Below are 17,192 nucleotides of genomic sequence, written 5' to 3'. Positions count from 1 at the left end.
TTTACTAGCAAGTACAAACACTCCTTTAGGATCCCTAAGTACCAACAAAATCAAAGCTGGTGATGTTCAATCAGTACTTTATACCAATCTTACACATTGGAGACCATGTCTTAAGGTGGCATATGGGCAGGCAGACTGCCATATTTTGAAGGTTTTTAAAAAAATTGTAGACAATAGTAGGTAGGTTGCAATTGTAACATATTTACCGTATAATCCCGAATACCACCCGCCACTGAATAAGACCTGCACCTAAATTTGAGACAGCAAAATACAGAAAAAAATTAATAAAATAACTTGCATACCTATTTAATTCTCTTCAAATATACCACAAATATAAATCCACCTTACAGTTAATAAAATCACAAAAATCATAAATAAAATCAGTCTAATACTCAGATCATTCACAATTGAGATCCTAAGTTTCACCATAGGAAATTTCATCGCTGGCAACTTTCCACAAACAGTCGTCCTTACTACCGTCCACTGAATTTGTAATTCCACATTTCTTAAAGCTTTTGGACACTAGATCATTGGGAATGCACGCCCATGCGGTCTTGATCCAGCTGCATATTAGTCCCACTTCAGGCCTCTTCACTCGTCCGGTTGGTGTTAACGCGTGGTTACCATCAGACATCTATTTGGTGTAAAACTGTTTCATTGCAGTTTTGAAAGGCCAGTTCACACACACACACACACACACACACACACACACACACACACACACATCCAATGGCTGTAGAATAGAAGTGAGTCCTCCAGGTATTATCGCAAGATCGGTTTTTCCTTTCCTCATATCTTTTACGGCGTCAGTAGTATGTCCTTGGTAACTGTCCAACACAAGCATGTTTCGTTTTTGTAACAAAGCTCCTGGGCGACGTTGCCATATGCACTTCACCCAGTCCTCAACTAATGCACTGTACATCCAGCCAGACTCCTGTATTCTAAGAATAACACCAGATGGCAAGTTTCTTTTCGGAAGCGTTTTACTTTTCAGAACCACATATGGAGGGGTTTTGGTTCCATCCACTAATACGCACAACATTACCGTGCATCGTTGCTTTTCATTACCGCCTGTTCTGATGGTTACACTTTTAGAACCCTTCGTATCCACTGTATTTTCCATGCATTTCAAAATAGACAGGTAACTGGTCAGTATTCCCAATTTGTGACAGCAAATAAGAATTTTGCTTCCTCAAATGAATGTGACATTGAAAGGCCGTTAATTTTTCTTCATATGCCCCAGGGAGACGACGTGAAATAGACGTACGTCTCCAAATGCACAATCCCTTTCTCCGATAAGTTTCAGATCCATCCGCGGCTTGCACTAAAACCCTGTGTTTTGAGTTCTTTTGAGATCTCTACTGCTTTTAATTGACACGTTTCATTAGAAACACCATATCCTAACTCGCGTTTTTCTATCACAAATTTGTAGAGTCGTTCTTCAATTTCTGGAAACACTGCATTCCGCCTGCAGAACGCTCTGCGATCGCCGTTACTTTGTGCAAGCCTTTCCTTCTTCTGCCAATCAGGAATACACGATTCATCAATATCGTACTTTCTGCAAACTGCAAGATTTCTGTACATTTCAGCTTCGCTTACAACTTTGTTTCTCACGCACAGTAAATGACCACAGATGCCGTTTTAAATCCATCACTTACTATAGCGACAGTACTTTCATGGGACAGATACGGAACTCGAATGTGAGCGAGGTAGACTTCCGTAACCAACAGTCTCGACTCTCGGAAAGTACAATATCCCGCAAGATCAGCTGTTCGTGCACCCAGCGTGCCAGCAACACTTGTGAAACAAATGTCCATCAAGCATCCACAGCAGCGGCTTCCATATTTACCGCACATTTACCCATATTCTTTGATTTACCGTATTTCATTACCTTACATTTCGCTTTTACATGCCACTGTAACCATATTTTTTTAAAATTGAATTTTTCTGGAACTCAACTAAAACAAGACCTGAATGCCTGTACACATGTGGTATATTGAGTATGGTAACCGTATTCAAATCTATTTCAGTACTCCTTGTAAACATAGTAAATATTCACGAGAATGAACGGCTTGAATATGACCCGCACCCAAGATTTAGAACCAATATTTTGGGGGGAAAAAGTGCAGGTGGTATTCGGGATTATACAGTATATCATCAAAAAGTTAAGTGTCTATTTTACAGATTAAAAAGTTGCATTAAAATCTACTGAATACTTCTTACATTACACATTTTCCAACAGTATGCCTTTTACAACAACAAAAAAAATTTGGACAACAAAGTCTTGCACATAATGAGCTTGAGTGTGGAATAGTTTGAAACATTCAGGGACACAAAGTGCTACAGAACACACTGGATACCACCAGATGATGGAAATCAAGTCAAAAGAAATGCACTTTTTGACCAATAGTCACTCAGTTTTTGTTTTTTTATAAGGCACATACGAATGACAACTGTGAGAAATGCATAAATCTTGCATAACTTGAGTGGCCACCATAAGCTCCACAAACTTCTCAGTTTCAATTTCATTCAAATCAAATCAAAATCTCTTTATTTGCAAATGAGGTGTCTACCTCGGTGGCAAATGGTACACTAAAATACATTATTGTCAAGCACTAAATATTAAATTAACAAGAGAAGAAAATTTTCCTATAATACAATATTATACAATTTATGCTAACAATGTTTTCTATTAAACACACAGCTCATCCTTAATAAATTTATATTGTTTACAAAATTCTACTTATAATATCTCCTGTACTACTTACAAATATAGTCAACTGATATACAGTATGTGGAATTACTTCAAATGATACTATACAACTGGTATAAGATTAATATTTACATTGCATTTATTTACTTATTTACTTTTTTTTTTTACCCGTTCTGGAACCTAAGTAGCATAACAACCTGCTGCGTCGTAACCAGAGCCCCTTTTGCCACCACTTTTCAGAGTTCCTGAAGGGCCTTCACAGCTACCGTAGCGGTCCCAGGTCCCTCGAAGTCCCCACTGTACTTCATCCCTACAGGCAGTCCCCTACTTTGGCTGTCCAAACTCCTCAGACCAGGGGATGGAATTAATTTATTCACACATATTTTTTAAATTTTATTTAAAATAACCTGCACTGGTCGATTGCCCTCTAACACTTCATTTATTTTCTCTGTTGCTTTTTATTCTCTTCTTGAATATCTGTACAGATTTTGGAAAAGGATCAAACACTACCCCTGGTAAACTGTTCCACTCCTTCACACACTTCCCAATGAATAAAAATTTACCCCAATCGCTTCTGCTAAAATTCCTTGTAATTTTATATTTGTGGTCAGTCCTGCCGATATAAATAATTTCCAACTGAAGCCTCTCACGGATATCTCCCCATGGTTCTCCTCTTGTATAGGCTCTATATAATCCTATAAGTCTAGTTTTCTCCCTTCTCTTACGTAAAGTTTCCTACCCAAGTTCCTTTAACATTTCTGATACACTACTCTTCCTCCTGAAATCCCCTGTTACAAATCTTGCTGCTTTCCTCTGCACACTATCTATTTCCTTTATTAGGTATTCTTGGTGAGGATCCCAAACACTGTTTGCATATTCCAATAATGGACGAACCATACTTAAGTAACTTTTTTCTTTTAATTCTTTGTTGCATCCTTTAAGTAGCCTCATTATGACATGTAACGATCTGTATGCTTTCCCAACAATGTCATCAACATGACCCTTCCAGTGCAAATTACTTTCAAATCTCACACCTAAGTATTTGCACTTGCAATCTTTTGGGATAACTACCTCATCCAAAGTATATTCAAATTCAGTTTTAAAGCTCCTGTTTGTAAAAGTTGTAACAGTTGATTTGCCTCCATAAACCTTCATATTATTTTCTTCAACCCATTGTTGGATACTTTCAAGGTCCCTTTGTAATTCTGAACAATCCTCAATTTTAAAAAAGGCTTTCACAGCCGCATAATGCACACGGCCTAACCACCCAATAGTTGGTTCTATTCCTGTGATTTTATAATCCTCAATTTTGTTTATTTCCCTATAAACAATTATGTCATCTGCATACAATCTTATTTTTGATGTTATATTGTTCCCTAAATCATTTGCGTATATTAAGAAAAGTAACGGACCGATTATACTACCCTGTGCAATTCCCTTCCAAACTTTCTCTTCCTGAGATACATTATTTCCTACTTTGACTTTCTGAACTCTTGAATTTAGAAATGTTTTCATCCAACGTGTAACCCTTACGTCCAATCCTATTCCCTCCAATTTCTTTAATAATATTCCATGTTCCACTCTATCAAAGGCTTTGGAAAGATCTATGGCTATGCAATCTGACCTCCTGAATCCAATTGATCTGATATGTCCTGCTGAAATCCCACCAGTTGTGCCTCACAATAAAATTTCTTTCTAAATCCATACTGGCTCTTCATGAACCAATTTTTATAATCACATATCCCTCTGATGTACTTCGATATTAAACTCTCCAGTATTTTACAAACTATACTGGTCAGGCTGATTGGTCTGTAGTTCTCTGGTTTCCTTTTATCACCCTTTCCTTTATAAATTGTTATTATTATAGATTCCTTCCATTCCTTTGGTATTACACTATTATTTATGACATAGTCAAAGAGAAATTTTAAATAAGGCACTATGTACCACCCCATTGTCTTTAATACCTCCCCAGTAATTTGATCACTTCCTGCTGCTTTTCCTTGCTGAAGCAGTTGGATTTCTCTGAAAATATCTTCTTTTGTGAATGAGAAGCTTCTTGTTTCTCTCTGTGTCTCTCCCTCTCTATCTTCTGTTTTGGTTTCCAACTCTTGACAATCATCTACTGAATCTCTGAATTCCCTACTAAAGAGGTTTACTTTCTCAATATCTGTTAAATAATGTTCACCCCCTTCTCCCACCACTGTAGGAATTTGGATTCCTTTTCCTTTTTGATTCCTGATATATGAATACAGCTTTTTCCATTTCCCTTTGTGGTCATTACCCTCTTGAAGTATGCCATTCATATAATTCTCTTTTGCTTCCTTTTTCACTCTATTCAGTTCCCTCATTAGCTGTTTTCTAGTTTCTCTACTCTCCCTACCCTCTTTGATTTTCCTGTTTACTATTCTATATTTTCTTTTTTATTTTCTTATTTCCCTTGTATAATAAACAGGGTCTGAGGTCATTTTAGCCTTCTTAACAGGTTCAAATCTCTTCTCTCCTTCCCAAATGGCTCCTTTAAATTTAGCCCAAAGTGTATCCACATTACTCCCTTCACTTATCCAACGGCTGAATTGTGATTTAAGGTACTGTAAGTCCCAAATTCATCAACTTTAGTTATTCTGTACAATTTCTTGTCTTGTGTAACCCTCTTATTAAGCCTTTTTGGTACGAGTCCTACATCCATTATTACAGCCTTATGGTCTCCTATTCCTTCAATTACCTCAGTTTTATCAACAATTTCCCATGGTTTAACCAAGAATACATCTAGTAAGTTATTGAGATGAGTCTGTTCTTGTACTACTTGTGTAAATCCTCCCTCCCAAATTAACTTATTTGCCAGTTTCTGTTCATGGGCTTCACTTGCAGCTCCATTCCATTCAACTTCCGGCAAATTTAGATCTCCCCCAATTATTACCATATCATTATTGTTTTTATGAGTGTAATCTATTATTTTCTCAAAGATTTCCATGTCTCTTTCCTCTCTTCCAGGCCTGTATGTTCCTATAATTCCCACCTCCTTCATATTATCACATACTAATTTTATCACTAATATTTCATCCCTTTCATCGGTAAACCATTCATGTGAACAGCAAGTTTCTTTCACCAGAATAAACACCCCCCCTCCCTCGGTCTCCATGATAGACTGTGTACCCTTCTAGAAATACTTCTCTATTACCCACCCCTTCTTTCAACCACGATTCCACTCCTATCACCACATCAGTCTCATAAGATTCCATCAATGTACCGAATTTTAATTATTTACTACACTTTTGACAGTTTACCAAGAGCAATCTCAGACCCCTTTCCTCCCTAAAACTTGACTGTTGCAATTGGGTAATTCGAAATTCCTTACTATCCTGAGTTTCTTTTTCTAGTTGACTGAGCCAGCTTGAAGTACAGCTGGCTCTTTCTACTAATTTTCCTGGTCAGTATTATAACTCAAGGGAGTTGCCTGTTTTACAGTACATATCTTAAGATTAATAAAATCTAGAACAATATTTGCTATCTTTCGTCTACCTGAATTGTTTAGATGGAGGCCATGTTTTGTATAACAGTATCTCTCAAAACTGCTGCATTCAATAACCTGAGTATTCCGGAAATGTTTACAAATTTTAACAATATCTGTATTGACCTTGTCCACTTCAATGTTCACACACAAGTGTCTACTCAAATCATGCCTGTAAAAGACGTTAGTGTGGGTCAGCTTCCCTAGTGTATGTTTAAGTTGTGATCTTACATTCTTGGCGTCGTCGTGAGCTACGTCGTTCGTCCCACCGATGATAAGCACTTCATCGCCGCTCCCGAAGTTCCTAGTTGCTGCTTCTACGTTTTCCAGAACACTGCTGATAGAAGCTCCTGGATATATTTCTCCGGTTGCTGCTATATTCTCGCCGTTAATCACTCCCGCAATTCCCCTTCCTTGGCTATCACCAAACACAGCTACCTTCGCTGATTTAGGCCTAACTGGGTCTTGAATCTGAATTCTAGGCCTAAATTTTAAACTCGGCACGGCAACGGCAGCGGATCGCGATGATTTGGTTTCACGCGCGCAATCACTTTCTTCCAGAATTAAATTATTTAGGGCAGAAAACCTATTTCTGATGTTTATTTCCGGAAATTCAGTTGTAGATTTCTTCTTAGCCGGCCATCCACGAACTACTTGACACCACGTGCTCGAGTTTGTTACTGGTACCGGTATATCACTCAAAGAATGGTCAGTCCCAAATTCTAGCGATCGCTGTCTTTCTTTTAATTCTTGATTTTCAACTTTAAGAGTCTCATTGTTCTTTTTTAGAATGTTTATAATTTCTAATGCACTTTTATATTCCTCATCGATTGTTTTCGGTGCTTCGTCAACGCCGTCGCCAACAACATCATTCCGAACACACTGCTCACAAATCCAGTCAACATTTTCATTAGTTTTTACGTCTCTAGGGCAATTTCCACTCTTATAATGCCACCATCGATCACATGAATCGCATAACATTCCATTTTTCACTAATCTTCGACATTTTCCGCACTTTTCGTCACATTTTACGGTTAATTTACTCGGAGGATAAGACACTACGTCGTCATTACCGGGCGCCATTTTGAAAAAAAAAGATGAACCGGCAAATGCTGGGGCTGTACCTTAATTAAGATGATGGCCACTTCCTTCCCACTCCTAGGCCTTTCCTGTCCCATCATTGCCATAACACCTAGGTGTGTCGGTGCGATGAAAAGCCAATTGTAATAAAGTTTATAAATAACTACTCTTTTCTAATCAATATCGGACAATGTGCAACATGAAGACTTGAGTCATTTGACAGTAACTGCTATCAAATTGCTGTCCACCTGAGCCAAAACTGAAAAGAGATGGCTTCAGATATCACAATAAAAAATAAAAAAAATAAACAAGCTTGCAGTACTGTAGAGTACACTGAAAGCTTATAATTTAAAAAAAGCTTTTAAGAGTCTTCTTTTTTATTACGATGCTTCACTTTAGTGCCGCCATGGTCTGCAAGACTTTGCAGCATCACAGTGTCGGCTGGTGATATGTCGCCTTGCTGTGTTGGATAGAGCAGTTTCTTCTCAATCGCATTCAAATGATCAGTATGATTGATTTTGATTTCTATATCTGATAGGTTTTTGTTAACTTCATCATTATAATTATCTTGGGATACTAAACTAATAATAATGTTATTTGCTTTACGTCCCACTAACTACTTTCATGATTTTTTGGAGATGCCGAGATGCCGGAATTTAGCCCCGTAGGAGTTGTTTTATGTGCCACTAAATCTACCGACACAAGGCTGACATATTTGAGCACTTTCAAAAACCACCGGACTGAGCCAGGATCGAACCTGCCTAGTTGGGGTCAGAAGACCAGCACCTGAAGTCTGAACCACTCAGCCTGGAAGGATACTAAACTAATAATGGAGTCATCCGTTATGTCATACTGCTCATCATAACATCACATGTTTATTTTCTCCACTCATTTGTCCAACAGCTGACATTGTGATTACAGTACTGACAAACTGAGCTGTGAAACAGCAATTGGATAGCAGTTGGTGTCAAATGACTAAAGTCTTCATGTTGCACATTGTCCGATATTGGTTAGAAGGGAGCAGTTTCTCATCCCATGAAACAATTTAATTGTTTCATCACTGATGGATTGCGACCATTACCATATTTCTCTGAATCAAAGATGACCCTGAATGCAAGACGACCCTCGCTTTTTCCTTCAGAAAAATTAAATCAGGCTTAAAAAGTGCTTTGTAAAATCATATGAATGCCTTCCTTGTACGGTTCGCATCTTCAGGCTATTTTTTCTTCACGCAAACGCCGAACATTGGCTTTAGTTATGCCGTATATTTTGTGGCTGAACAATTATTCTTTATTTCCAAGGGTTTAATAAACCATCAACTTAAAATTGGCATCACATCGATGAGAACCCGTTGATAATTTGCCAGCAATACATGTTCCATACTTCTCTTCAATTCGATGATCCATCAGGAAAATATTCTTGCTGTCTTTAAAACTGTTATTTAACTCAGTGTTGGGTACAACCGGCTGCCGCAACACATCTCGCTTGCCGGGTTTGGCCGACTTCAGCGGTTAGGGATATGTAGGCCTAATAAATTTGCGGACGTTGGTCAACGAACGAGTTTATTGTGCTCGGGTATGACAATTCCGCCCTTGTGTTTTTCGCACATATACCACGCAATTTCATCTTGACTTCTTTAATGTGTCCTTGTTGTGGGCCACTGAATGTGTATTTTAAGCTATCCTTGTCTTCAAGCTAACTCTGAATATTGGCTTTTGTTAGGCCTATGCTGTATTTTCTTGCGGCTGCACAATTATTCTTCATTTTGGCTTGTTTAATAACCATAAACTTAACACATTGCGGACCGGGTGCCCTTCACCCCTTGCACAGCCCTGTTCCCGGCCACTTTCTAACTACCTCCAAACTGGAGTGCATGCATTCAAATAAACTGCCAGAACTTCACTAGCCTTTGAAGGACTACTGTGTTTTATTCTGGAGGCATTCCTGATTAGTAGTTGAAATGCAGTTAGGTAAGTATTTGCTGAAATCTATTTTGGCTCATAGTTTTCTGAAATATATGGTTTTCTATTAGGGAATCGGTTGGCCAGTAATCTTTCAGATATGGTTTCTTAACCTGCCCTATCAATATACACAAAACAATTTTTTAATTTCCCTCCTAGGGACATTAGTCCACTTTAGGTTTTACGGGATACGTTATGAGAATGTGAATTCTGCTCATAGTATAAGTTTGTCTGCTCAGCTACATAATGAAAAAGTCCTCACAAACATAAGTACTGATACTTGCCCTACGTTTCCAGGTTCATTAGGCCATACCTTTATATCAGGAGCACGTTCAAAATCCTCTAGTCTAGGTTTACTGTTGTCCATAACCTAGTTGTCAGAAAACACTATATTATTTACAATATTTAGAATATTTACACCCGTAACACAGTTATGAGACTCGTCCTGCACCACGTGAGTTCCACACCTTGAAGATAAGGATATCTACTCGTCATCACTTGAAACATTTCCGTTAGAATGTATTTCATCACCGAACTCTAAATATTCAGCATCACTTCGACATTCTGAGCCTGTATCAGCACATAATACGCGAATAATTTCATCCCTGTCTAAACACGTGCGATCCGTGTGCGCTGCAATCTTGCATGGCCCTTCAAACTTTGTAAGCATGTTGTCAGGAAATGCAAAGAAAAGTTATGATATGAAGAGTAATCGAAAAGAAATGCGACTATCGATTGTGTAGAACCATGCATAAGAGTTCTAGCACCCTTGACCTCCAAATAGTTCCGGTATATATCAAAAGATAGCACTAAACTTCAGTCTGCTGCTAACACGAGATAACTCGGGACTGGTCCGCAACGTTCGGCCAGGCATGCACGAGTTTTCTCGGGACCGGTCCGCAATGTGTTCAAATTGGCATCATAATATCGACGAGAACCTGTTGAAAATTTGCCAGCAATACCTGTTCCTGTTCTTCACAATACGATGATCCATCACAAAAATATTCCTGCTGTCTATAAAACTTGATTTTCCTATGTCGGGTAGAGTAGACTCGTAATTCTGCCACTGAGTAGCCATGGCCTTGCTAAGAATTCGGAGGCTGGCATGTTTTAATGCCATTCTGAGGGATTTGAGAAACTTTTTTTTAGAGGCTAATAGAATGCCATTTACCGTTAACTATTTCCCGAGATCGAGTGACATTACAAAGAGGCACTGTACAACTGGTTGCTGCGGCTAACGATGTACAGGGTCTTTGTTATGGCCTGCTCCGTGTGTCAGGAGAACATGCACCGAAGGCAGTAGCGCTACCGGGTGACTCATTTGCTGAGAGATATATTGCTTCATGACCAGCTAAGATGATCTAATGCAGTACGGTAGCGATAACCATTGCTTCATACACAGCAGTAGTTCAGTTCATCTGCGGCATTGGTAGCATGTTCAATGTGTTTGCTTTAAAATAGCATAGTTTCTGTAGGAATACTAATCGTGTGTTTAACGAGTGATGTATACAGTAGAACAGCGTGTATTCATTGTGTTGTGCTATGCGAAGCATTCTTCTTATACAGAATGTCGCTTTCGATTCATTCGCAAATTTCCTGGAATCCAACCTCCCCATAGGAGTATGGTACGTAGATTTGTAAAGAAGTTCCGCACCACCGGATCCATTCTTAACAAGAAATCGTGCAGGAGACGAACCGTTTTAACAGAGGAAAAGCTTGACGAAATAGGAGCTCTCTTGGAAAGAACTCCAACAGAATCCCTGTCACGTCTTGCCGTACAGGCTAATGTGTCATTATCTTTTGCCCACAAAGCAACACAACTGTTAAAAGCAAAACCGTACAAACCCACCCCTGCCCAATATTTGAGGACCTGACAGTTTCGCTAGGGTTCGGTATTGTAACTGGTTGCTTCAGTCAGTTCACGATGGGTATGTTGACCCAGAACTTTTATTTTATAGTGATGAAGCATGGCTACACTTAAGTGGCTATGTAAATAGTCAACACAATCGCTACTGGTGTGCAGAAAATTCCCACCAGCTGCATGTCCGTCCACTTCATGATGTAAAAAATAGGAGTTTGGTGCGCAATAAGAGCTCACAGAATTATAGGGCCTATGTTTTTCTGTGAAACAATAAATGCTGATCGATATATAGACCTCATTCTCAGACCATTCCTTCAAGAGTTGACGGAAGAAGAAAGGAGTAATGGTTACTTTATGCAAGATAATGCAACGGCACACACTGCTAATCAGTCTATGGAGGTAATATGGGAAGTTTTCAAAGATCGTGTGGTTAATTATCCCCCTAGATCTCTTTATTTAAATCCCTGTGATTAATACCTGTGGGGGATGCTGAAGGGAAAAGTGTATGTAAACAATCCTCACACAAGAGAAGAACTACAAGAGAAACATTACACAAGTTATTTCGAACATCACTCGTCGAGTGTCTGCAAACCTATTTACGAGGTGTCAGGCGTGTTTGACAGCTGAGGGACAACATTTTGAACATCAAATATAATGCCAGGTAGGTTTTAGACTAATAGTTTCACTAGAAATGGATTTCTATAAGTGTGAATTGCCGTGAGTAGTGGGGAGGAAAAGTGCGCATTATACCGGCTAGCGACAGAGTGTCATTGCGCCAGCCGTGCAGTAGTGAGTGGTGCTCCCGAGCATGCTAAAGAAAAGACCCTGTATAATACAGGCAGATGTTGATTATCAATGAGTTCTATGTGTGCACGGGGTGTGAAAAGAAGCAGCATGGCTACCGTGGTAGCTGCAGTGGTGTTCATTACTGTTAAGTTGCGAATACAAGATGACCCTTGATTTTTTACACGAGATTCTGAGGAAAAAAATGTCTTTGATTTGGAGAAATATGGTTTTTTGATCTGGCTCATATAACAGAACCTCAGGTAGTTGAGGCTTGGATAATCGAGACTGTACTTTTATTTTTTTTTATTTTTTATGTATTCAATTCTTGTCAGTTAAATTATCCATTGTTAATGCATATCAATATTGCACACTACCAAACACAAAAGTATGTATGTATGTATGTATGTATGTATGTATGTATGTATGTATGTAATGGTGTACCTCATCCTGTACTATGGCCTTTCATAATAAAGTACTTATTCATAAATATACTTTTGTCCAATACAAACTTAGCCATTAAACTTGTGTAATTCTCTCATTCGTAAAGCGACAAGCAGCTTCTTCTTCCACCACTTTTCCCACCCGTTAATGGGGTTGCATGTGCAGACTTGACTCCTTTTTATGGCTGGATGCCCTTTCTGATGCCATTCCTAAGTGGAGGAATGTAGTCACAGTTGCATGTTTCTGTGTGGTATTGTACGTTAATGAAGAGAATGAAGACAATTGCAAACACTCGCCCCAAGCCAGAGGAATTATCCACTCTCTGCTAAAATCCCTGATGCAGCCAGGAATCCTCTGGATCCTTTGAACTGAAGATTTCAATGACGACCATTCAGCCAAGGAGCCAGACAGTAAAATGACGAGCAGCATTTAGGGCAATTTTCAATGAATACAGCATTATTCATTGTAACTTACCATAAAATTATACTTTTTTTTTTTTTTGGTCCAGTGTAGATAAACTTTCGTGTATTAACTAGCCAAGAAATCTCTAGTAATTTGCTACTTTCCTTTGGTCATGCTTTAGTTCTGGGATTTAGAAAGATTTAGTCAATCCCTGTGAGTCTATTCATACACCCCTCTCTAACAATAGAGCTGCACCGTGTGTCGTTCAGATAATGCTTTTGTATCTTCCGGTTTGTCTGTACAGAAGGCAAACCAACTTTTTATGGAGTGGGACATGCAGGGGGTATCAGGAGGTAGGATATTGTTTTTTGCTAGTTGCTTTACGTCGCACTGACACAGATAGGTCTTATGGCGACGATGGGACAGGAAAGGCCTAGGAGTTTGAAGGAAGCGGGCCATGGCCTTAATTAAGGTACAGCCCCAGCATTTGCCTGGTGTGAAAATGGGAAACCACGGAAAACCATCTTCAGGGCTGCCGACCGTGGGGCTCGAACCCACGATCTCCCGGATGCAAGCTCACAGCCGCGCGCCTCTACGCACACGGCCAACTCGCCCGGTAGGAGGAGGAGCTAGGATAATTAAGAAATTATTGAATATTTATTTCCTATTTCTTAATGCAATTGCATGAAAAAGTACATAGAAATAAAAGAATGGAAGCATTTAAGTTTACATGACTTGGAAAATCATAATTATCAGTTGCATTAGAGTTGAAAATTGAACATTATCATAAATGTTGATAATAATAATGATAATAATAATGATAATAATAATAATAATAATAATAATAATAATAATAATAATAATAATAATGCAGTATTCATTGATGCTTTTAACCTTTTGTGAAAATAATAGTAATCTAAAAAAAAAATGAATGCAACATTGTGAGATGGTATTTTAGGGTTTCTTATGAAGACAGAATGGCGCAACAATGACTTTTTGAAACTCTACTCGCAGTACGTGGACACTCTCTTGTAATGTCTCTAGGCATAACTTGTCCTTAATGTTCAAATGATGCAACATTTCCATACTTGTCATTTTGGCCATCTTTTTCTTTTGCAGAAATTTTTAACCTCTTGCTTCACAATACTAATTGATCAAAAGAAACAATACTGCATAAAGATCGCCAATTCTAGCGAGAATGCCAGGGAGTTTCTCAGTGCATGCCAATCCATGCATTCCTTTTGGATGATGAGGCCCGCGAGGTAGGCTCGGCACATAATGAAACATAACGCCTCAAGGTCATACTTTATGTATAACTTATTTATTAGACTTCAGGTACCCATGATTTTTTTTTTTTTAAATCTCATTCCTAATGAACACACTCTGAAAACAAGATGCAGTCTTCAGTGTGTTGACATGAAGTACCATCAATAAGGATAGGTCAGGGGAACTCGGTGACAGAAATGAAGAACAGATTTATAAGATAAGAATGAGCATGGAATTGTTTTGTTATAAAACAATGTTTGAACTTATCATATACAATAACTTAAATCTAAAAATCTGCTCACAAATTTCTTATGACTTAAATATCATGATTGATGTATGCTGATAGTTTGGTATTAAACTTCGGCCCATCTTCCTACATTTGGGTACACATTGGGTGAACTTGGGATATCTTGTGCATAACCAGGAGATAATAGACAAAAGAAATTGATAAGAATGATAACTGGTACAAGCAGGTGAGAACTATGGGAAAGGAGAGTTTGTAATGAATAAGTAAAGGCTATGTTAGAATGAATATCAAGTATTGTATAGAAAGATAGTAAAAATAATAAAAACACATAACAGGATAAACATACAGGCAGGTCAGCATCAGAAGCAAGATGGAGACGAACATGAGAACGCAGTCTCCACATCTTGAAATTCATGGGCTGTCTCTCCTTCATCCATTTCTTCTCATCCCCTAGCAAGCTCATTTCTGTTTCCCAGCTTTATCAAGAGGGCAGGTTTCAACACTCAATGTGGGGCCAAGTCGACAGATCCTCAGTCTTGATGTGAGACATGGGAAAAGGGAAGAGACAAGAAAGATTAAGATGAGTTTGTCTGGCCTTTTGCTTATTCTACACTTCCCACATCAGGACTGAAGATCTGTAAAGATGTCTCCTCAGTAAGTATTGATGTCCACCCTCCTATTGCTGTCAGGAAGCATAAAACAGCTAATCAGGGACTTAGGAGAAATGGATGAAGAAGAATGGGACTGAGGAGGGGAGACATCTATTTTGTCCTTTTGTATTTTCATGTACACCTATTACTATTTTCCTATCTTTTTATACATGACTTGGTTAGACACTTCTTTGTTCCTTTCCATTAATTAGCTCTTTGAGTATTTACCAGATGGCAGTATTACCTGTGTAAGTCGGAGAATTTACAATATTATCAATGAGTGTGCATGAATAGAAGAGATCAGCAATCTTACCCTTAATATTGTGTGTTATTACTGAGCCAAAGATAGATACCCATTCAGTTACTAGTGATTTGGCAGCCTTGCTTGGATCTGTTAACGACAGCACATTGAAACAAAAGTATGGGAGCACGCTTAGCCACTTATTGGAGAAAGCTGTACATAAGTCGCCCATAAGGTTCTGAATGATCTGCACGCCTTGCAGCACAGCTCACGTGTTAGTGCGTATTGTTGGAGCTGTGTCACCGAGATGTCTGAATTCTTGGAATTGACACTTCCTCCCCAAATGCAGTTGTAAATAAGGCCCTCTACTATCTTGGACTATTACCTCCTTTGGAATGACCTTACCTTGCTGGATGTGAAAGGAAAGAAAGGCCTTTAGATCTGGCTTGATGATTTGTATTGAAATGTCATTGCTCCAGGTTGGCATCTTGCTATTAGATCATGCTGTGGAAAAGAATTGTTTCAAGGGATTAAACTGACCACCTTTTGACAAAGGTTTTAATGGGTAGTCTTTCACTCTTTGTAATACAGCTAGCAAGATAAGACAAGCCTAAAAGTAATTACATCAGTACCTGAATTAACATTCAAGTAATCTCAGACTTTTTTCCATAACTGTAGAGATGGAGGTTAATTCTTCCAAATTAGGTAGTCATGAAAATGAAAATAGGAACATTGGCATCAGAAGATTTTCCCCTCCATTAAGAAAGCTGCCTTCAAATGTTGTGTACAGGTCATGGAACTTCTGTAAATGAGTGTGTTGATACTAGATCAAAATTATGTTTGATGACTGGAAGAAATTCTTTGTTTTGTATAAAATTTAACTGTTGTTTTTTGAACAAGTCAGTTATTTATATCATTGAAGTCACTTAAAATCTGGAAATCTCACAAATTGAGATGTAAGTTAACCAGTTTTTTTTTTTTTTTTCCTGTCAATTTTTGGGAACTTCAAAGAGTGGAACACATTAGGCATTTCGGTGAGATTGGAGGACTGATGCATGAGCTCAGTTGGCACTTCCTGTATTCAGCACAAGCTGCTACTGATATAGCTACAGTTTTAGATTGAGATGTCCCTAGGAACAGAAATAATGTAAATTTGAACTGTTTTGATTCATATTCCTACAGAAATAAGTTCACTTTAATTGATACCTTTCGAGCAGAATATTTGTTTGGAATTTGACTTTCACTAAAATACATTTAAAAAATAGAATTCCTATTGAGAACCATATGTAAGTAAAGGAATGAATGTAGAAAAATGGTTAGCAACCTTTTCTAACATTTACTTGCCAGAAAAAGTTATTTTTATTGATCTTTTATGATAATTCACTGTTTACTTTCAGCATCAATATAAATGTACGTCGGTTGGGGGGAGCATATGGAGCAAAGATCTCTCGTGCAACCCATGTAGCTAGTGCTTGTGCAGTAGCTGCTCATGCTCTCAACAGGCCAGTGAGATTTATCCTTAGCATTGAAGACAACATGAAGAGCATGGGGAAAAGATTTGCTTGTGCATGTGATTATGAGGTAAGTGAAATACAGCTCTGATTGAAAATTGAGGCATTGAAGGGGGTCATCAAAGGTAGAAATAGTTAAGGTAAATAAAGATAAATGAAAAGCCTATAGTTTCGTACAGTAAAAATAAAGCACAGAAAAAATGTAGCAGGACTATTACGTAGTATCAAGTGATGTTACATAGGCATACTATACTTCATATCATGGCTGACTGGCTTAGCTGGATTCAGTTCAAACAATAAATCAATCTAGGAAGTTTGGCTAAAAGTTTGTTACCTAGAGTAATTTATTTCTTCATTGCTCTTGAGCTTCCGTTTCGTAATTGGACTACCTTTTAGCATTTATTAATGAATGGCTTCTTGCTTAAATATGTTGATGGTCTGTTGGGTTACTTTAAAAGAAATATCTGTTTGAGGATAGTTTACCTTACTTTTTGAATTTAAAAAAAGGCAGACACAATTTATTTT

The 17,192-nt window shown here is 38.2% G+C and overlaps 1 protein-coding gene across 1 annotated transcript in view; it reads left to right on the top strand.

Annotated features, from left to right (window-relative positions):
• LOC136864294 (xanthine dehydrogenase) overlaps positions 1 to 17,192 on the top strand; it is a 358,258-nt gene that overhangs the window by 243,769 nt on the left and 97,297 nt on the right. The window contains exon 17 of the mRNA XM_067141086.2: positions 16,554 to 16,737. Within this exon, the coding sequence (XP_066997187.2) occupies positions 16,554 to 16,737 (184 nt within the window). The remainder of the gene's footprint in view (positions 1 to 16,553; positions 16,738 to 17,192) is intronic.

This window comes from Anabrus simplex, chromosome 2 (genome assembly GCF_040414725.1).
Source record: "Anabrus simplex isolate iqAnaSimp1 chromosome 2, ASM4041472v1, whole genome shotgun sequence".
NCBI lineage: Eukaryota > Metazoa > Arthropoda > Insecta > Orthoptera > Tettigoniidae > Anabrus > Anabrus simplex.
Note: the sequence above shows the minus strand (reverse complement) of the source record. Positions and strands in the feature narration are given on the sequence as shown.